Below are 21,556 nucleotides of genomic sequence, written 5' to 3' on the forward strand. Positions count from 1 at the left end.
AAAAAAACATACAAAAACTTAGGAAAAGTATTATTATGGCTTCTGCATTAATTTAGTGATGATTCATTCAATTATCTCAATTGTTAATGATTTTTTTTTAAATTTAATGGGAAGTATAATTATTTTATTGATACGCCTATGCTTTTTGCCCTACATTGACGTCACAGAGGGTATCATAATTTGACTTCACATTTTGTAGCACTTGTATCGATAAAGGGCATATACATTGTTCGGGTTTTTGTATTAATGAAATTTAAAAATTTTTCATATTATTGTTTTTTAACAAAATCTATTATTAGTTGACAATAAATAGTTATTAAATAAATATTTAAAGTTTGTTAAAGGTAATCAAACGTTTTGTTATTCTGAGATTCTGATTGTTTTATAGAATGCTTATCAAATTTAGATTTTGTGATTTTTTTATTTATTAATTAGTAAAGATTTTTCATTTGTATTTTCAAAATCTTATTTAACCATCAGTCATGTATTATTATACCTTATTAGGATGTTTTTGTTACTTTGTTGTAACCGACTACATCATTGTTGTAAATTCTAGGAAGTTTCTGTTTTTTCATGCATGTTTATGGGATTGTTAATAATACGATCAGTAATGTCATTTTCTATACCAAATATCTCATTAATATGAATCATCATTTAACGAAAAACGCTTCAAATTCTTTTATTTGAATTCCTTAGGGTATTTTTTAGTTCAGTCATCTTCCTAATTGTTAATTAATTAACTACCTAAAGGTATAATCGGTATAGTTGAATAATAAATAAATAATTAAACAACGAGCTGTATGATAAAAAAAGGTGTCGGTATTTACAATTGGGTGGACCAGACAGGTAAATAATAAACTAATCCGTGCCAGTCTACAAGTTGTTGTACGAGTTTTGTGTGAAACACGTCGGTGATATCATCATTTCTTATCGAGTAGTCGAATTCACTCGAATTATTTTACCTGGGTTACCTTCTTTTGTATTTTTTTGCCAATTAGCGGGATTGAAATTTGTAATGCAACAGTTTTAATATTGGTAAGTCATTTTTTAATACAATTGTCTTCTTAATTTAATCAAAACAGTGAATAAACAATAATAATGAAATCGAAATTGAAACATAACCTTCAAATACATTTTTTTTCTTTAATTCCAATAAAATAATTTCAGATCTTATTACAACTACAAATATCTAGCATACATTTGTATTTCTTGTAATCGTTCCTTTTTAGATTTTATTATGATAAACTTTGGTTTTTGTATTTTGCAAGTAAAATATTTTCAGTTGTTACTTTCTAACACATACATAATGTTAATATTGGTAAATGTTTAATAATTAATATAAAATACATGACCTTTAAGTAAAATTAATTAGAAATCGCATCATTTACGGTTTGGTTTATTATTTATCTTGTACTTTTAAGAAGAATGACTATACCTGTACCTAATAGGTAGACCCACCCATATAATAAATTATAAGTAATGCACGATAAATATTTGAGTGTAGTAGTCTCAAAAGTAGACCTCCTGTGTGTCACAAAAATAAATAAAGAAGTAAAATACTTAAGAATAAATATAATTTCGAAAACTAAGAAGACTAAATGTCGTATCCTTCTCTTCTTTTAATTAATTTCAAATAGGTAGGTACCTAATTCTTTTCGAATATTTAAATATTTTTTGCTTTCGTTTGCAGAATTAAAAACTGAGTACATAAATATTTGTGACATAATCAATTATTTTGTAATAGTAAATAGAACTTAATAGTTTATGTTAGCACATTTTTTCATATACGGGGTGATCATGTACTAAGACTGCAAATATACCCACTTAGACATAAACATAACATAAAATATTAGGTACAGAATTTTCGGTTGTTTATAAATATTTTAAACTGTATTTATAATCATTTTTATGGAATACCGCTTAATACAGAATTTGCTGCATTATGATTAAATATTTTTCTAAAATTTCAAAAAAAAATAGAAAAAGGGAACTTAAAAGAGTATTAATATGCTCGATTTTCGTTTTAATTAATTTCTAATATTCCTTTTTTTTTAATATTTATAAAGTATGTAGTAATTTTAGAACTTTTTTATTGTTAGCGTTTAGTATGTGCAAGAAAAAAAAAATTAAAATCATTAATCTTGTTTATTCAATTTTTATTATAACAGCTGTAATTATCAGGGCAATGTATGAGTTGTTTGTTGATTATAAACATAAATTGACAAGATTATTATTTTTATATGCGACGTTAGTGGTAATTGAATAGTATAACTGGAGTCATTCCATTCAGTGCATCCGATCGTAGACCACAATCGGGCAATTTTGATAATAAAAAATGTTGTCAAAAAGCGAATATGTACGCAAAAATCCATCCATTATATTTTTATCCTTTTATCATTATGTAGTCAGTTATTGTGTCTCGTTGTCTTTTGTATAAAATAGCTTTATTTTTGGTGCTACTGCCGCTTTAAAAATCATTCATTTATTTGATGATGTTAATATTTGCTTATGTTTTTAGGATAAAATTATGGACGACTTGGACAAACATTTGGCCGAATTACAACTGATCAATAGCATTGATTTGCCACCGAATCCGAATTCGGGACAGTATGGAACGTTGGGAAAAAAAATGGGGCCAGCTGTGCCCCCAAAACCCAAAAAGACGCAGCCTGAGGTAAATATTTTACTTTCTATTAATTACCAACTGGACGATATTAATAATAATTCTAATATTATTACTGTACACAAACGATAAAATTAGTAATTTCGTAATCGTTAAATTATTTATTTTATCACAAATTCGTGAGCATGTATGAGTATGATGGATTGTAGATTTATCAAAATAGTAGTTATACGAGGTATTATGTAATGTTAACAATTTAAAAGGTAATAAGTGCTTAACTATAAAAAACATATTTTTTTATTAAAATGGCCCCTTAGACAGTTATTATTACATTATCATATAATAATTATTATTATTGACATTTCTTTGTTTCTTCTTTTTATTTCTTGTGGACGAAATGTCAATATATGAAAAATTTCCATTGTTTATTCGTTGTTTGTTTATTAATACAATTTTCAATATAAAATGTATTATGATGTTATTTGGGTTGCATACATACATACGTTAATGTATAATATATACAAGGTGACCCAAATAACGTCGCAATAGAATTTACAATAAAAAAACAGACACAACAAACCGAAACAAAAGACTATCAACGATCAAAACAAATGTAGAAATAAACAAAAGTAAACTTTAATGTCCTGATTTCTCAGCTTCAAGAAATAGTGTTGTAATTTAAGGATTACGCAACTACTAATTTTAATTGTTAGTTTTCGGGCATTCTGGCTGTGGTTGGTAAAAGATTTTTATTCTCAAATTGTACGTTGAGGATAAGAAGTATTCAAAGATGTATTCAGCACTTTCTCTTGTGTTTATATTTTTTTTACTAATTTTAAATTATCCTTATTGTTTGTGTTTATATATTTATTCAATTCTTTATCAGGTGCCGCATTCGACAAACGTGAAATCCGTTACAGAACCATCTTACGCCTCACGTTTACAAAGTCCGCACCTGTACTTCAACCTACCTCCTCAGTCGACTCAAACTCAACAACAGTCGCCTTCCAACAACAGCAATTCAAATCTAACGCGTTCAAACGTACACTCCCATTCGACCCTCACATACTCAAACGTCTCGCAGCAAAACAACAAAGATTTGCAACAACACTATTCGAATTACCCCCCGGAATCGTCGGATTCCGCCCTGTCATCTCATCCCGTTTCCAAATCCGTCTCTCCCACATTATCCCGACCGGCGTCGAATATATCACATACGGCCTATCGCGGTTCGAACATGTCCCACAATTCCGATCTCACGATCAGTTCGAATTTGCCCAGTTCGTCGACCCTGAGCAACTCGAACCTGTCATTGGCAACGAACCCTGCCAACGTCGCCACTTACGCTCCGAAACCTTACACGAAACCTGAGCAACATCACGTGACCTATAGTAACGTCCAAGTGGGCGGAGGGGGGCCCATAATTAACTGCGACGGACTGATCTACAGCAATCTGGTGCACCCCCCTAGAGAGGGGGTCATTTATAGCAATCTTCCTACTGCTGGAAACGGGATGTATAGTAGCGGAGGTGATTTATTATATATTTACTATTTTTACAGTAATTTGAAAGTTCTGGATTTATAAATATGTAACCTATACCGTTTCTACGTTTCTGCTAATAGTATAATTTATTTATTTATTTGTATATTGTGAAAATGTTGTAGTACATTTCTTTTATTTTTATTAATTTAGTTTATAGTATTTTTTTAAAGTTTTAAGTGGAATTTGTTATTACAGCAGATGACTTACCACCTCCGCCGCCGCCGCCTCCAGAGGTGGCCATGGGCGACTACGCTCCCTGTACAGTTAACACGAATCTTCCTCCCCCTCCCGATGACCTACCGCCGCCCCCTTCGCCGGTCAGTTCGAGTTATAGCGAGTTACGAAGAGCTACCCATCCAGGTCAGGACTATCCAAATTATGGCCTCGGTTCTCAGGTATTATAATACACTCAAACTACTAAATTTTCTTTTTTTTTTTCTCGTAAAAGTTGAGATAGTAAGAAAAGTAACATTTTTCAGTCTTCTTCGACGTACGAATCAATTTACGAGCCCATAAATCCGAGGCCTCCGAGTCAGATGTCTTCGAGGTCAAATTATTCACTGTACGCCCCGTATGTGAGCGCCGGGAGTAACGTTTCGGGTCCGAGTCAGTCCGCCAGCAGGATAGGGGTGCCGAAGGAACAGGAAGTTGACGTGTTAACCGATTTACTAGTCCAGGGGATGCAGGACAATGTCGAAGTCGATTTTTATGGAATTTGTGTCAAGTGTGGCGAAAAGGTACGCGTTTGGTTTGTTTATTTTGTTGTTTTTAATTTTATAATAGTGTAATTTTATGGTTTTGGTTCGGGGGTAGGTCGTTGGGGAGAACAGCGGCTGCACTGCTATGGACAAGATTTATCACACGAAATGTTTCACGTGCCACCAGTGTGCAGTCAATTTGCAGGGGAAGCCTTTCTACTCGTTGGATGGTAAACCCTACTGCGAGGAAGATTATTTGGTAAGAAACACTAAAGCGCCATGGTAAAAGCGATTCTTTTCTAATTCTAACTGTATTTTGACATAAAAGTAATAGGTTGTCTTCAAAAGTGAGCTCCTAATTCGAAGATTAAGAGGTATCTCATTTCATGTGAAAGTTTTAAGGAATAAATAAATAAGTAAAAAACATAAAATAAATGTTGTAAATACACGTATTCATTGTAAAATACGATAAAGAATTTTGCAGCTAATAAGTTTCTGTTACCATGTAAATAATTATGTATATTTTTTATTTGTTATTAGAATACTTTGGAGAAATGCAGTGTCTGCATGAAACCGATTTTGGACAGGATATTGCGAGCCACCGGAAAACCTTATCATCCTAAATGTTTCTGTTGCGTGATCTGTGGTAAAAGTTTGGATGGAATCCCCTTCACTGTCGACGCTACAAATCAGATACATTGCATTGAAGATTTTCACAAGTAAGTGACTGATAAAGACATCTTCTAAACGAATTGTTGCAGATATTTTTTAGAGTTCAGTGCAAAAAAGATACCCAAAATTGGAACTTTAATAATCTCAAAATATTATATGTTACAGAACCTGAGTTCGTACCCCACCTGCTTTTGATTTTTGACGATTTTCTTGATATATTTTTCTTTGATAATTAAAAAGAATAACTTATTTCATATTGATGACAATTTTAGCAGATTAATTTGTCTTTTAATGCAGCGTTCGATATATCATGAAAAAATAGTCACATTTTTATTGCTCATTATATGTTAATTTCTTATGCTGAAGTGTACGATGTGTTGCATACCTATTTACAAACAATTCAAAGGAAGTGATTAAATAAATTGTTCACAAAAGTGAATTTCGACTACTTGAAGCAATGGTGCTAACAGTTTCGAGCTCACATTGACTGATAGGGGGGAAGAACTAGTTGTTATTATTACATTTTGTCTGCTTTTACTTTAACGAAAGATTGTGAGATATATTTTAACGATTGTTTAATTTATCAAACAAATACTAAATTACCAGTGTTTTTTTTTATTACTTAGAAAATTCGCTCCAAGATGTTGCGTGTGCAAGCAACCCATTATGCCTGAACCTGGGCAAGAAGAGACTGTTCGGGTGGTAGCACTGGACCGCAGTTTTCATATACAGTGTTATAAATGCGAAGTACGTATTTCGTTATATATTTAATCTTAAGTAAAGGTAAAGTTTATTAATCTAGTTAATAAATGTCCATGTGTTCATCTATGTATCAAGCTTCGTTGGCAATGTTATTGTATACGTGTGTGGGTATTTACGAATTTTACATTTAAAAAATGAATTTCCTATTTTCCTCTTTCCTAGTCCCCATAGTTATTACCAACGAGGGAGACGTACGGTATCATTTTCTATCACACTGTTTAATGTGTACTATTTTTTTTAAATATATTCTTTTAAACAGGATTGCGGCTTGGTGTTATCCTCGGAGTCGGAAGGGCGCGGATGTTATCCTTTAGACGATCACGTGCTATGTAAAAGCTGCAACGCCAAGAGAGTGCAAGCCCTTACCAGACACATGACCACCGAGCTGTGAGACATCTTTTTATTTTAATAACAACAAAAGCAAAAAAACAGTTGCTCATTTTTTTTTTGTTTGTTTAATTAATAATATTGCTGTCGCCAACTATATATATCTTATTTTAAATATTTAATTTCTTCTTAACCCTCGCTATTACATTGTGACGTAATTATCGACAAATGACGTAGGTACGCGTCAACAATCGACAACAACAATGGCAAAAAATGTACATTATTGTTTGAAGCATGTGTACGAGCGCAATTGTTTGACGTTTTCTAATTATTGAAATGTCAAATGACATAAACGACTGTTTGCAACAATTATACGAGGACATTTGTTTGACGTTCTTTAATTGTTCAAATGACAAAAGACGTACAACGCTGTTTGAAACAATGATGTGCTTGTGTGTTTGACATCTTTTCATTATTGAAATGACAACTGACGTAAAAGAACAGTTTTTAACTCTGGTCTTTAGGTGCATTTGGTTGTTGTCTTGTAATTGTTGGAACCTTCTTTGTTTTTGCGCGGTTTTAGAAATTATATACGGAGTGTTCCATTTATATCAATATCAAACAATATTAGGGATACATAGTAGTCTTTGTCGAAAATTTTAATGATCCGAAAGCTTGATAAGGGTGATAAAATAAACCACCCTTAAGAAAACTAAAAATTCTGTCACAGCTACCCTGTATATTTGAAAATTATTTTTAATTCCATTTAGGAAGCAAAAACAAACTATTCACGTGGTCACAAAGGTTAAGGGGTGTTTAAAATACAAGATCATGCTAAGGCTTATAATAAATATAAAAAAATGGCTCACAGTTAAATAATGTTTACCAATAGAAGACTGTTATGGATTTATTAATTTATGATAAGTATATGATAGATAATATATAGTAGTAAGTGTTTATTATTAAATTAAATTAAGCAAATATTATACACACTTACATATTATATTTATATATTAAGTAAGATCATATATTTTTTTACCACAGTTTATATCTTTTCGACTTTTTGTAGCTAATTAATAATTATTATTCCCCTAAATGATTCACTTTTAAATTTTATAATTGGCAAATAAATGTGGGGCATTCGTAAACCCTTGGAAAGAAAAAATAACCAAAAATGTAACAAAATATTCTTTTGGATACTTTTTCCACCTTCGTTGTCAATTATGATTATTTTATTATTATTCTGCAATCCCTTTTAACTGTTTTTTAACTTTATTTAACTGTCTTCTAATATTCGGGCCTTTTTTATACGTTTTTAACCTTTTACACAAGTGCTTTTGCTTACGTACAATATATTTCTCCAATTACTTAAGCAGTGTGCCAGTTATAGGTGCTGATTGTGATTTTTTTATTGATTATATAATGATAATATTATTATTGTAAAAAAGATGCTATAATGATAAATAATATACATACATACATACATGTCAAAAAATAAACCATTTTAAGGGTGATTGTTTTTATCAATGCCCCAAGCACGATGTATGTAAATATATTTGGATAAATGTACAAAGGTGCGCACAACTTCTTTTACATGGTAATATAAAATGTAAAAAATATGAAAATCAAAGTTTTCCCTGGGCCTTCAGTTTTTGCCTGAGCGACTCGGGCATCTCCGCAGGAGGAGGCCTTGGCATTCGAGTAAATACCTAGGAAATAAACATTTCTATTTTAATATACGGTATGTCACAAATGCGTACCGCTTAATTTCAAGTAAATGACAAAAAGATGCGCTAATATATTCGCGAAATCTTTTGTTCTTCGTTTCTCTACGCTTACTAGACTTTCTCGAATAATTTGTTACCTTAAACGAATCGTATATAAACCATTGAAGTGCGGTAAGGGTTCCGATCATAATTATTCGGGGCCCGAGTCCGCCCCATATGCCAGCGAAACCCAATTTTTTAAGAATGTCCCCCGCAGACGATCCTTTTTCTTTGTTCATTTTCGACACCAGCGTATCGGCCGGATGACTGACCACGGCACAAAATACTCCAGCAATGTATCCGGCCACAAACGTGACCAATAGCTGTTCGAATTTCGTGCATGCTTCTCGGGGCTTCGGGACCACGTGTTTGTAAAGCAATTCTACCGTCTTTTCGAAACATGCGAATTTCATCATCGTGTAGGGTATTTGGCGCATCCATAACGGTACGAGACCTTAAGTAATCAAATGGTTTAGACCGTATTCACCAAAAAAAGGTTACAAAGAAAACGGAATATTTACTGAGGATAAGATAGAATAAATGGACTATTTCAAAGTCAAATAGTTGATTGATTTGTATCCATATCTCACATCAAATGAATGAAAACAATAACTTTGACCTTTCATAGTTAATTGAGTGCAAACAATGCGATTCCAAAGAACATACCCGAAGATTAAATCGATCATTTCAACGCCAACATAAAGTAACGGCTTAAGTGATAAGTAAAATAAAAAAAGGGGCAGAATCCATTAGGAAGTGTCGAAAATAAGTCACTGAGGTCAATGACTTGAAAAAGTTGAATAATTCTGTGCGGTGATTACGCCAACTTCCTATTGTTTGCATTCTATTAATTATCAGTTACATATCAAAAATTGGTTTGGTATCATTTGATGTGAAATGTTATTAAAAACTCATTTTTTCTGTCTGTCATCAGTGTGTGATTATTTATTGTAAATGCAGTCTAATGTAGACCTCTGTAGAAGCCACCCACGCCTTCCTCTCTTATTATTTTAGGCCAGGCCTCTCTAAGGGTGTCTGCAAAGCCAGGGTTGGTTTGAATTTTAACTTTGGCAGCTTCCATCGGGGCTAAACCGATATCGGCGAAGAATTCTCCAGAAGCACTTGCGCACAAGTACAGCCACGTCCTGTAGAGGTAAGCGGCCTCATCTCCCATCATATCGTGGTAAACAACCTAATAGTAAAAACAAAAGACGGCTATTTACTTATGTAGACACGTTTGAAGATATACTTGCATTTCATATTTATTTAAGCCGGTGTATACATAAATAATAATAGTTGTGTATTTATTTAAACATCGGTTTTGATTACGTATTTAAATAGGGGGTGCCAGATGCTTGGTAACTTATGGGCATGCTGCTAACTTCATGCCAACGCATTTTCGTTAATTGTGCGCGCGCAACTCCCGTTCGCTGTTATAATTTTACACCCAGCACCCCGAAAGAAGTATAACTTCAAAAATAAAGAGAATTTGGAACACATATCTCATCCATTATACGAGCTATAGTTGCTTACTTTAAATAGTTCGTACAGACCGAATTTTCCGAGCCCTTGGGTGGAGTAACCGAAAAAGGTTGGAGCCCAGCCCCTAGTCAACCCTTTCGCTCCTTCTTCTTTTACTGTTACTTTAAGTCCGTGAATGAGATTCTTATATTTATCCTTATCTACTTGTAATCTGCATTTAACCAGATCTAACGGCGTCACCAGAGTATGCGTGAGGCCGCAAGAGAACATACCTATACATCGTAAAATATTTTTTTATTACAATAAATAACTAAGGATAAAGAAAATAATAGGAGTGAAGTTTGCAAATATTGTTTGCTTTTGAATTTTTGAGTAGGTATTCTTTCTTCTTTCAAATTAATTTTGTCTATCTTCGACTCACCCCCAATTCCACATAATACAAAATATTTTGGACTGGCAAATTCACAACTGTAATTCCCTGAATCGACATTGGCAGAGGCTGCAGCTATAGTTCTTCCACGAACCAATTTTTTTACTACTTTTGATTCTAATAAATCATTAATTTGATATTTTTGCTCTTGATTATTACTGACAGTTAGTGGGGTAGTTTGATCTTTACTTTTGCCAATTTTGTTGATTCCAAATATTGCACTTAAAATCATTTTGGCAATCTAAATGTATCTAAAACAGCATTTTTTATTGTGCGTGACATGTATTTCATTTATCACTCACACTTTAAAAATTTCTTTTTGTTTACATGATAATGACGTGACAAAATGATAATGTCATTTCTGGAAAAATTAGAACGAGTAAGTGCCAAATCTCTGGTTGCATCTATTCATATTAAAAAAAAAAATACAATTCGGATACAAATTTGCTGTTTGTAGTTTCTTATTGTTAAAATTGCAGTAAATAATCAAAAGATTATACTAATAAATCTTTGTCTTTATTACCGTTTGCTTGATGTTCTGAGCACCCTGTAAATTAAATGTCTAAAAATTGATTCCGTTATTTGTCTATTAAAATCTACTCATTGTTTTTTAATACGGACCTGGCTCATTTTTTTTTATGATTGTATGTTTTGGAAAGTTTTTAAAAATTTAATTCATTATTTTCCCATTAGCGGTTTTAATTGTTCTCAACCATATACATAATTAATATCAATTCGAAAGTAATTTACGTAGGTCGCAAATACACACAAGTCTCGGCATTCTACATTCGTTAAGATTGCGGGACGATTGGTTACACGGCTTTCACGTGCGTAACTTAAACGCGCGTCATTAGAATACGTCATGTTCTATTTTCATCATTCTCCTACTTTCTTATTTTTGCAGGTAATGTTGGTTTGTTAATTATTTATCAAGTTAAATGAGAATAAAACGCGTCATTGATAGAATTAAAAGTTTATTTCCAACATATATTATCGACTAACATATATAAATAATGGTACACTGGGCAGAAATTATCTCTAAAAGATTTTATTATGTGTTTTTTTTGTCAGAACGACGAGTAGTTTCCAATACTGAGCGAGCTCATTCCTTATGTTGAGTTTATGATATTTCAAAAGTCATAGACAAAGTTCCTAAACATTTTTTATTACTTAATTTATATTCAATTCAATTGGATCTATGCTGCTGGTTGGAGCTTCTTTTTCAAAGACTCTGGCATTTCTGGAGGTGGTGGACGTGGCATCCTCATTGCAACCTAACAAATAATTTAATTAAGTATTTAATCCCAAAATTGAAGTGAATTATGTGTTAGTACCTTGAAAGCATCATAGATGAACCATTGTAGGGCAGTAAGAGTACCAATCATGACAATCCTGGGCATTAGACCCTTCCACATTCCCATAAAACCTAAACTCTTGAAAGCTTCAAGGGCTGTAGAACCCTTTTCTTTATTCAATTTGGAGACCACGGTATCAGCAGGGTGACTTACAATAGCGCAAAAGACACCAGCAATGTAACCTGCTGCGAACGTCACCACTAGCTGTTCGCCCTTTGTACAGTCCGCACGGGGCTTTGGTACCACGTGTTTGTACAAAAGTTCGACAGTACGTTCAAAACAAGCGAATTTCATCATCGTATACGGGATCTGTCGCATCCACAGGGGCACCAAACCTTAAAAAACAATGTGATAGTATAAACAAATAAAACAAATAGTAGTACAATTATACGTAATCGTTTTAAGAAAAAAAAAAGTTTAGTACAACAATAAAGTACATAATTCCTTAATTACCTTTATAGAATCCTGAAGCACCTTCCTCTCTTATTATCCTAGGCCAAGCCTCTCGTAGGGTGTTGGCATATCCTGGGCTGGTCTGAATTTTGACCTTTGCGGCTTCCATAGGAGACAACGCAATGTCAGCAAAGAATTCTGCAGAAGCACTAGATGCCAAGTACAGCCATGTTCTGTAGAGGTAAGAAGCTTCCTCTCCAATCACATTTGAATAAAATACCTAAATAGCATCCACTTATAACATGTCTCAACATAGGAGTGTAAAAGATGTGTAAAGGTCACAAGAAAAATTGCAATTCTTACAAAAATTATTTATGTACATTTTACAAACCTTGAAAACTTCATAAAGTCCAAATTTACAGAGCCCCTGCATGGAATAACCGAAGAAAGTTGGTGCCCAACCTTTGGCCAGACCTTTAACACCATCTTCTCTGATTGTCACCTTGAAACCATTCAAAGTGCCCTTGTATTTCTCAGGATCCACCTGGATACGGCATTTTACAAGATCAAGGGGTACAATGGCAGTGTGAGTGATCCCGCAAGACAAAATTCCTACACAAAAAGGAAAAAAGGGTAAGAATTTACAATAATTTACTGGGTCCAACATTTTGAACATTTAAAATTGACAATGAAACATAAAAAATATAAATGGGATTACCTCCAAGTCCGCAAAGAGCAAAATATTGCCCAGAAGCAAATTCGCAGCTGTCCCCTTCTGCAACAGCTGCTGCTGCAATAGTTCTTCCAGCTGTTAGTGATTTTACTAGTCCTGGTTGTGTAGTCGTTTTACATTCTGTCTCTGCCTGACACAAAACTTTGGGAAATATTGATGCCAACATGTTATTTTCTTTTAATCAACCAGGGTCCTATAAACAATTCAAATTATAGATAGTTCAATATATTCTACAGTAGAGAATAATATGATATTACCTCCTTACTGTTATACAATTTCCACATTTTAAATAAGGACATTTTTTTCGAAATAAGGATTAGGAGTATGAGGTTCAGCTGAAAGTAGGGATTGAGAAGGTTAGTTAAGTAAAAAACCGTTTTTCACGTCTTGATGTGGTTAGCTATCTTATCCATTCCTCCAAACAAATGTTACATAAATGTACTTAAATTTTAAGTACCTGATATTAATTTGACATAAACTCGAGACAACTCTTTCTATTACTTACAATTTTTTTTTAATTCAAATTTATTTTAATCCTGGTTTAAGAGAAAATCTTCCTCGTCACTACAGATTATCTTTTAGATTTTTTTGGTTTTTATCCAAACAATTTAATTACAACACTGAAACACTTACATATCGCGATTATCACTTATGCAACTTTATATTATGTGGACAATTCTTTTTTAATTGAAATTTTTAATAATTTAATTACGAATTCCGATGACTTTAAAGTTAACCTCTAAAACAACTGTCACCATGACATTTCACGTGATATAACCACAAAAAAATATGGGATAAGCTTATTATAATTTGATTATAACAAAAATGAACTTTAAGCAATAACCGTACCAAAAACTAATAAAATATATACTATTCAGCAATAAATTATTGCGAAGTTACACAATTTTATCGGTAAAAAAACTGAAAAGCATATAGATATTTTATTACATCATTGCCGGCATAATTATCAATTATATTTTATTCAAACTTTTTTATTAATTTACCTCAGTTTATATTTAATTGAATATTTACCGATTATTACAGAAAATTGTTAAAATTAAAATCAAGTAGACTTGTGCTGATTACATAAGATGTTCAGCAAATTATGTTTTGCATTTGTTTAAAGAAAAGCATAATTCTGTTTAATTATTACAGGTACATTTTAATTAATTTAAAGGATGTAAAGGGAAATGTATGGTAATTATTTTTTCAAGTAAAACCAGAAAGAAAGAGTAACTTACCGATCTTAGATGGCTACAATTTCACGGAGGTTGAATCGGTGAAATTCGATGTACTACGAACTGCAGTAACCACGATCACTACCCTCTCAAGGTTACATCGATTACGTTTATTGAATGCAGCACGTGTCATAGCGTTAATAATATTAGGAGCGCCAGATTTAAAAAACGATTTTATCGGAAATGTTTTCTAAATTACCAACCAAAGGGAATTTTAAATTTTAAAATAGTCGAATTTCATACCTTATGATAAAAGCTTTGTTCTGTTTCTGTTTTATTTGAAACCACATACATTTTAAATTATCACTAAAAATTTGAGAAACGATATTTCGCTAGCAAAAGTCGACAAGAGAAATTTTAAAAACTGTACACAGACAAAAAGAGTATTGTAAATATTACAGTTTGAAAGAAAATAGAAATTATGTCGTAAAATCGTGCTATTGATTAATTAATTAATTCATTTATTAAACACTTAATAAAAACACAGGAAAAGGTCTTCAATTAGTTATATTTCCACAAAGAGAAAATGAACACAAATAAACAATACTATTTTATTTTAGTCTGAACATAAAAAATAACTGATTACTCTATGCGGAGTAACTATTATGTATTTAACGGAGATTTAATAATTGTCTAATGTTGTCATAGGTCAACGTTCTTCAAGTTTGAGCTAGAAAACCGTGGCAGTTGGTCCGTGGGGGGCGGTATGAACACACCGACTGGCTTAACTGAATTTCTTTTGTCTTTAAGCTTCGATAGTTCAGTTTTTAATTTGTCTAGAATAGCAAAATTTGGGGAATTCACAGCCGCTTTACTCTGCAATAACGTTATCTCTTGTTCCTCTAATTTCTTTTCTTTGAAACTTTTAATCGATCTATTTCCGTATAATCGCAAAAGGGAGCCCCAAGACGTTATATGGGGATGTAGAGCCTGTAAAACGTAGGGAAATTGTTTAATTATTTGTAATAGTAATTAGTATCAAAATGTACTAACTTGCAATATGGCCTGCGAAGCCCTCTGTTTTCCATCCCTTTTGTTCCTGCACACAACTGTTGCAGTGTGCTTTCCCACCATCATCGTAAATTCGTTCTGTTGATTTAACATATTCCCTTGATAGCTAATTTGTATGTCTCCCAGGCCAAAGTTACGCTGGAGACAGGTAAGAAGTATGTCGTGAGGTGACGGTTCAGTTGTTTTGGCACAAAATTCGGCCACTCGCGGATCTTCCACTTTTATTTTGTCAAAAAACTGTAACCGGGTTAACAAATCAACAAAATTGTCGCACTACATATAAAATAAATGCTATTTCATATATTGAAAGTTTCTAAAAAAAAAAGCTTGACTCAACTTCAGTATACAGATTTTTGATTACCACTGACTTCTAGATTTTTGAAAGAATTCTAATTTGATTGAAGGTTTTAATATATTCCTTAATATAATACAGGAGGAAAAGATAACACAAACGAAGTGAAATTCAATTTTTCAATAAATTAAAACACCTGCAGGCTGCCATTCCTTAGGGGTTAAGCGTCATTTCTATATACGTGACGCCTCTCTGTCTAGAAGTACATATACTGAACCGAAGGCAAAAAACTTACTGATAGTTCACATTCTTGAGCTTTGCTGGCAGTAGATGACACTTTTGAGTCAGTAATTACTTTAGATTTCATTTCTGGTATCAAAATTTCTAAAGTTGCCTTTGCAGCCTCCGATTTTGCCTGTTTCTTGCTCGTACCATACCCAACACCGTATTGCATGTCATTTATTAAAACTGCGGCAGCATAGGGCGTAGCAGCATTTTCTACAAATACACAACTTCATTAAATTACTCAAAATTTACATTAAAAGACATAATATTATAAATTGCTTGCCTAATTCAGTGAATTTATAAGAAGGTTGTTTCTTAAGTGCATGTTGAACATATTCATGCAGAATACAGACATATGATTTTCCATTGGGGTTCATGATCCATTCTTTTTTACTATTTGTCCCGTTAGTACCGTCATTGTCGTTGCTTTGAATGGGGAATGTTATTAGCTTCGTACCTAAATTAATACCATTAGGTTTATATTTTAAATAACAATTTTACATTGTACCATCGGGTAATGTGGGTCTTTGAAGTTGCTTTTCGGTCTTTTTCTTCTTAGAGTATTTTCGTCTTTCGGACCAAGACTTAAATTTCATCACTTTGATTGTCCTGAATTGGAACAGTTTCTCGCAGTACTCTTTCACGTGTTCTGGGGCCAGATTGCTGTTTTTTGAATTCTCAGCAACAGTTTCTATACGTGCGTTCGGCATTTCTAAATTGCCCTCTTGAGTACTCTTGTTCTTTTCCATTTCAAGGGCTTTCTTGTAATTTAGGCAGGGTATGGCACTTATGGGAATTTCATGTTTCTAAGTACATATTCATAATTACAAATTGCCATCAGAATATTAAATCCAACTCACCCTTGCACTTCCTGGCCCAAGAAAATATGGTTTAGATAGAGTGCATACTCTAGTTGTTTTATGCAAATAAATAGGCATTCCGCTATTATGAATAACATGAATCCATCCTTCTGGTAATATTTCAAAATGATTCTGCCCCCTTTCAATCAATACAGGCTTGTCCTTCTCTTCAAAAGATTTGTCTTTATCTATTAAATAATGAAAGTAAATAAAACACAAAGTGTGCATTGCACTTAGTTCAAAATATAGTAAATGCCATGTATTTTACTTACCTAATTCGGCTTCAGTTGCAGTTCGTTTTTTATTATTCAATGCTTCCTCTAACATTTTTTCTACTTCCTCATCGGGAACATCTGAATCACTGTCGTATTCAGGTGAATCAGACTCATTGGTTTCATCCAATACATGGAACTTTCTCTCATCGCTTACTTCTTCATTTGTATCATCCCTTAAACCGTTGTTGAACGGACATTCCGCAGTGGAATTCGTTTCAATATTGTCTACAGCTATCTGATCAGTCGTTGCTTCCATTTTTTGAACGTACGAAGTATCTTATTAACTTTCAGAAAGTTTTGCTGAAGTAACAACCGATGTTTCGATTTCTGACGGTAATAACTCAAAATAACATCTCAACTTATAAATCCAAAAATTGAAATGTCTTTTAGATTAGCACCGCAGAAATTTTAGATGCGAAGTAAAATTGACTGGCCCTACGAAAGTTATTACACTGAAATAGTTAACTCCTTACGTCTTACACAAACAGAGCTGATGTTTCCTATATCGTAATAAAGTATATAACGAATATATATGAATAAAATCCCAGAAAATATCTGTAATCCTCAAATTATGATTTTTCTCTAATTAACCTTTAATTTTAGACAGTTTTTGACGTGTGTAGTCATAGACATCGTAGTAAATATTGACAAGCATAGACATTATAAATGGCATACATATTAGTAAACGTCGATGTTGATAAGTATCCTATGTATGATAAATATATAGTTAAAAATATTGTGATCCTTTTTTAAGTTTAGTCTACTAAAAAACGAAACCCAGAAGTGAATTTTATATTTAAAGCAATATTAATAGCTTCCTTTGCCGTTTACAGATAAACTGAAATTAGTTCAATTTAACTGTTAATTACTTAACATCCTTTATCGGAAATGTGTAAAACACTTGCTAAAAAGCCAAATGGTCGTTTAACCGTTTTAGCCATAACTTAGACACTATGTAACAATTATTATTGACATCTTGTCATCTATGATCGTCTCATAAATTAAAATTGACAATTCTGTCTATGATTGATAATATGATCATAGATTAGAATATGACTGGCATGATTGGTAGCAACCATACATTAATAGCAGTTATAGATTTCCTTAACCGATGATTAACTAATGATGATTACCCTTTGTGTATCTATCATCTATGATTAATAGCAACATGGTAGTAACAGGCGTTGTCTACTGCTGCTAGGCTTTTTGCTGTGATATTTTGTGTGCATTTTTGATAAAAGATTTTGAAAAAAGTAGTAGTACATACAAAATTGGTTACTAATGTCTTGTAAAATGTATGAAATTTTCATTTGAGTTCTTGAGTAATAAAATCCACTGTGTTGCAGAACATCGCTTCCTTTGCTATGTAGACTAAACAATTAACGTTTGAAAATTGTTTAATTTTCTTTATAATCGTTGACCAGTTAGAAATTACTGTAATACATAATATTCAATATATACAATACAATATATTCTAAAATATGGCTTAAAATTACAGTCTTTAATGTAGCAAATTATTCCACAGGACTTTATATAAATTCTGAATGCCATTTATTGTGGATCATCGATTGTAGAAGTTCACATTCTCTCGAAAAAGCTGCAGTACCTCAAAGCACTTTAAAAGTGCCTTTTTTCCACCACACTTGTTCGTTTCATTTAAAAATAAATAGTTGTTATTTTAATAAGTTTATTACTATAAACTGTATTACTGTCATTATATTTTCTTTTCTTTTCGAAAACATAGCAGTACCTCTAAATAATTTTAAGTCATATACAAAATATTTGTTTGATGTTGATAGAGAAAAGGGTATGGCATTACTTTAATGTTATTGTATTATGTACCTTTTCTAGTAGGGAGGCAAACTTAATAATATCTGAAAACTTTCATAATATTTTATTTTACAGGAACATAAAAATTCCATATAGGTACAATATGTTACGAAACATTGGTTGTATCAGTGCTCTTTCACTCTGGAAAGTAGTAATATCTGAAGTGTTGAGGAAGGCGTGAAGGTGCCTTTTTTCCGTTGGGAACGAAGGCAGTGTGCGGTAGCAGAAGGAAGGATTTATGACATTGAACAGGTAAGTAACAGTATCAATTAGAAATGATAAATGATGTACCAAAAATTTAATTTTTTTTTAAACATTTGTAACTTGCTTCAGAAGGTCTTGTTGGCATTTGTAGCTCTATTACGTTAAGCTGATTTGGCCACAAAAATTCACAATGAACATCGACTTGCACTTCCAATTCCCAGTTTAAAAACGTTTTTATTTATTGATTATTAATATTTTAAACCGTGATTTTGAAAACAGGTTGAATAAGTAAAAGAATTATTAAAAACTGCTACTGCAGTCTGACACTCGGAATACTCTGCAGTGAAGTGGGTTGCCTATATCAAGGACCAACAGTCGGCAAACGTATTTAAGAGAATTTATATTTTAAATTCAAATTATATGGCACTTTCGCGCGAAATTAAAGTAGTGCGCTGTAGTCTAGATAAAGATAGAAATGTTACAGTGCGAGTCGAAATTTGTAAGCCACTAAATTTTTAGATTTTAATAAAATAATTTAAATTTATTTGGTACATAAGACGTCTATAAAAATAATTCATTTTACACCACTTAATACTGTTAATGTAAATGACTTTTTATCACTTTGTTTTGTATATTTCTCGAATGTGGACATTTTTACGTTGTGTCCTGTACATTACAGCTTTTTATAGGATTTCTGATAAGAGAAAGATGTTTATAGTTAAATATGCAGACAAAAAACTGTTTGTTTTATTTAGCAAAATTGTGATGAGAGTATGAAAATGTAACGAAGAAGTAATAGTCAGGGAGATAAATGCTTCTCAATCAAAGAAGCGATCGATTAAGAACAAAAGTAATGTATAGTACCTACCACGTTTTTTTAGTAAGCATATAGTAACAACGATAAGAACAAAGCAATGAATTTTTAATTTTTCGTCCAAAGATTGAGTAATTTGTTAACAGTTACTTCTTTCGTAGGCAAAAGGAAGTCTTCAAAAAGTACTATGACATTTTTTTTAACTACTAATAGTGGTTAATATGCAATATTAATGTGAAAATTCATTTTAGATTTTCCAACCACTGTACGTTATTTTGTAAACTTATTAATCAATCAAGTTACGGGTCAAGCTCTAATAATACATAAAAAATAGAGAAATAAAAGTAATGTATAGATATTATTCACAAACAGTTTAAACAATTATCCAAACTTCATATCAGAAAGATGCGTATAGTTAAAAATGCCGACATAAAAGTGTTAGTTTTATTTGACAGAATTGTGATGAGCGTATAAAAATGCAATAAAGTAATAATAGTAACGGAGATAGATGCTTCTTTATCAAAAACAGAAATTGATTACTTTTTTTGGTAGCATATAGTAACAACGCAATGAGTTTTTAATCTTCTGTCCAAACATTAAGAAATTTGTAACAGTTGTTTATTTCGCAGGCATGTGAAGTCTAAAATTTATTTCTACCTTTTCAAAAAGTATTGTATTTTTAATAATGTCCGTGTTTTTAAATCGCATGCCAAGGAAAAAAAATGAAGTTTCAGTTATAAAACCCTTGTAAAAAAGTCGTGCACCTTCTTTGGCACAAGAAAGGAAAAACTGGCTGTGATTTTGAATTATCTAAAATAAAAATAATAATTTCCCACCCGTACGTCAACGAAAGATGCTTGTCAATTTATTCACAACGGTTTTATAACTAAAACTTCTTACGTTCCTGTATAAGATGAATAATACATTCTAATTTTTTTTTTTTTCTTTTGTGATATGAGCAATAGTCCATATCATCTATGTCATCTTTTGGTTTTCTTTAAACAACAGAATGCAATTAATTGACTGCATTATGTGTACGTATACAAAGTACACATTATGTCATTTTTTGGTACAAAATAACTACAAATTGTAGTTAGTTAGTTACCTAATAACTTTATAAAAGCTTAAAATTCTGAATAATTAACATACATCAAGGTTATTAATAATTCGGGCATAGGAGAATTAAAGCACAGAAACTGTTTGTTAATATTACTATATATAATTACTAGAAAAACTTTAATTGCGTGCAATTTTTTTAAAAATAACAATAAGGTAGTTCTAAAATGTTATACTGCAATTAGCTAGTTTCTTAATTTCATTCGTTTAATGTTTATAAATTCAACTTGTCCGTTTGGTCGAATTTTATTATATCCAAAGATGCATATATATCTTTGCGAGTAGTGATCAGGCGATGGAACTTGCACGAAGCAAAAACGCAGATAAATTGAATTCTGTAAAACGGGGATGAAATTAAGCACGCGATTGGTTACAGCGTCGCAGACAGCGAATTTAACTCATCTGATTGGCGTTTGTCTACGTCATCAGTGCTTCATGTGGTAGCAATCGCAATTTTGCGACAAGCCTGAGAGGCGTTTTGTTCATTATAAGTTCATAAAGTTTCGAGGTGGAAGGACGTGTTTTCGCGTCTCTTAAATTCAACTTATCGAGCTATTAGTTTTAATTTGTTCTTCGTCTGAAAGGTTAGTTGTTAGTTTGATTGATTCACATTCTATTACTATTATTCGTATTTGCCCACAGCATAAATTAATTTGACAAAATTGTTAAGGGTTATATCTTCAAACATCAGGTGGCTACGACGCCATTTTTAATGTTTTGTTATTTTATTGGCTTTTAATTGTTTTTTTTTACGTGTTTTTGTTTTATTTCTTGTTTCATTTATTTAATACGAGTGTTTAATTCTTTTTTTTTTAACCATTTTCCGCATATATTTTGACTTTCATTT

The 21,556-nt window shown here is 32.1% G+C and overlaps 4 protein-coding genes across 5 annotated transcripts; 1 reads left to right on the plus strand and 3 right to left on the minus strand.

Moving 5' to 3' along the window:
- The first annotated feature begins 2,248 nt into the window (after positions 1 to 2,248).
- Positions 2,249 to 7,332, plus strand: LOC108742863 (thyroid receptor-interacting protein 6). Its single transcript, XM_018478201.1, has 9 exons — positions 2,249 to 2,356; positions 2,519 to 2,674; positions 3,510 to 4,152; positions 4,362 to 4,561; positions 4,646 to 4,903; positions 4,980 to 5,123; positions 5,405 to 5,583; positions 6,163 to 6,283; positions 6,558 to 7,332. Exons 1-9 carry the CDS (start codon positions 2,336 to 2,338, stop codon positions 6,687 to 6,689), a joined length of 1,854 nt encoding a protein of 617 aa, XP_018333703.1. The 5' UTR covers positions 2,249 to 2,335; the 3' UTR covers positions 6,690 to 7,332.
- Positions 7,333 to 7,655: 323 nt separating this feature from the next.
- LOC108742864 (phosphate carrier protein, mitochondrial-like) lies at positions 7,656 to 10,845 on the minus strand. Of its 2 annotated transcripts, XM_018478203.2 has the most exons (7): positions 10,827 to 10,845; positions 10,606 to 10,664; positions 10,295 to 10,554; positions 9,925 to 10,145; positions 9,364 to 9,583; positions 8,490 to 8,845; positions 7,656 to 8,334 (listed from the first exon to the last, which is right to left on the minus strand). In XM_018478203.2, exons 3-7 carry the CDS (start codon positions 10,533 to 10,535, stop codon positions 8,251 to 8,253), a joined length of 1,122 nt encoding a protein of 373 aa, XP_018333705.1. In that variant the 5' UTR covers positions 10,536 to 10,554; positions 10,606 to 10,664; positions 10,827 to 10,845; the 3' UTR covers positions 7,656 to 8,250. The 2 variants fall into 2 exon arrangements, with proteins under 2 accessions (XP_018333705.1, XP_018333704.1); XM_018478202.2 differs by lacking the exon at positions 10,827 to 10,845 and having other exon boundaries at positions 10,606 to 10,755.
- A 490-nt stretch (positions 10,846 to 11,335) lies between these two features.
- On the minus strand, positions 11,336 to 14,132 carry LOC108742861 (phosphate carrier protein, mitochondrial). The gene is made up of 6 exons (XM_018478200.2): positions 14,026 to 14,132; positions 12,770 to 12,977; positions 12,443 to 12,663; positions 12,112 to 12,331; positions 11,638 to 11,993; positions 11,336 to 11,577 (listed from the first exon to the last, which is right to left on the minus strand). Exons 2-6 carry the CDS (start codon positions 12,948 to 12,950, stop codon positions 11,500 to 11,502), a joined length of 1,056 nt encoding a protein of 351 aa, XP_018333702.1. The 5' UTR covers positions 12,951 to 12,977; positions 14,026 to 14,132; the 3' UTR covers positions 11,336 to 11,499.
- Positions 14,133 to 14,511: 379 nt separating this feature from the next.
- LOC108742860 (microprocessor complex subunit DGCR8) lies at positions 14,512 to 17,384 on the minus strand. Its single transcript, XM_018478199.1, has 7 exons — positions 16,743 to 17,384; positions 16,471 to 16,658; positions 16,119 to 16,416; positions 15,894 to 16,067; positions 15,621 to 15,823; positions 15,016 to 15,270; positions 14,512 to 14,952 (listed from the first exon to the last, which is right to left on the minus strand). The coding sequence occupies exons 1-7, from the start codon at positions 16,999 to 17,001 to the stop codon at positions 14,665 to 14,667; spliced, it is 1,665 nt and encodes a 554-aa protein (XP_018333701.1). The 5' UTR covers positions 17,002 to 17,384; the 3' UTR covers positions 14,512 to 14,664.
- Between the last annotated feature and the right edge of the window lie 4,172 nt (positions 17,385 to 21,556).

Source organism: Agrilus planipennis, unplaced genomic scaffold, assembly GCF_000699045.2.
Source record: "Agrilus planipennis isolate EAB-ADULT unplaced genomic scaffold, Apla_2.0 scaffold371, whole genome shotgun sequence".
Taxonomy (NCBI): Eukaryota; Metazoa; Arthropoda; class Insecta; order Coleoptera; family Buprestidae; genus Agrilus; species Agrilus planipennis.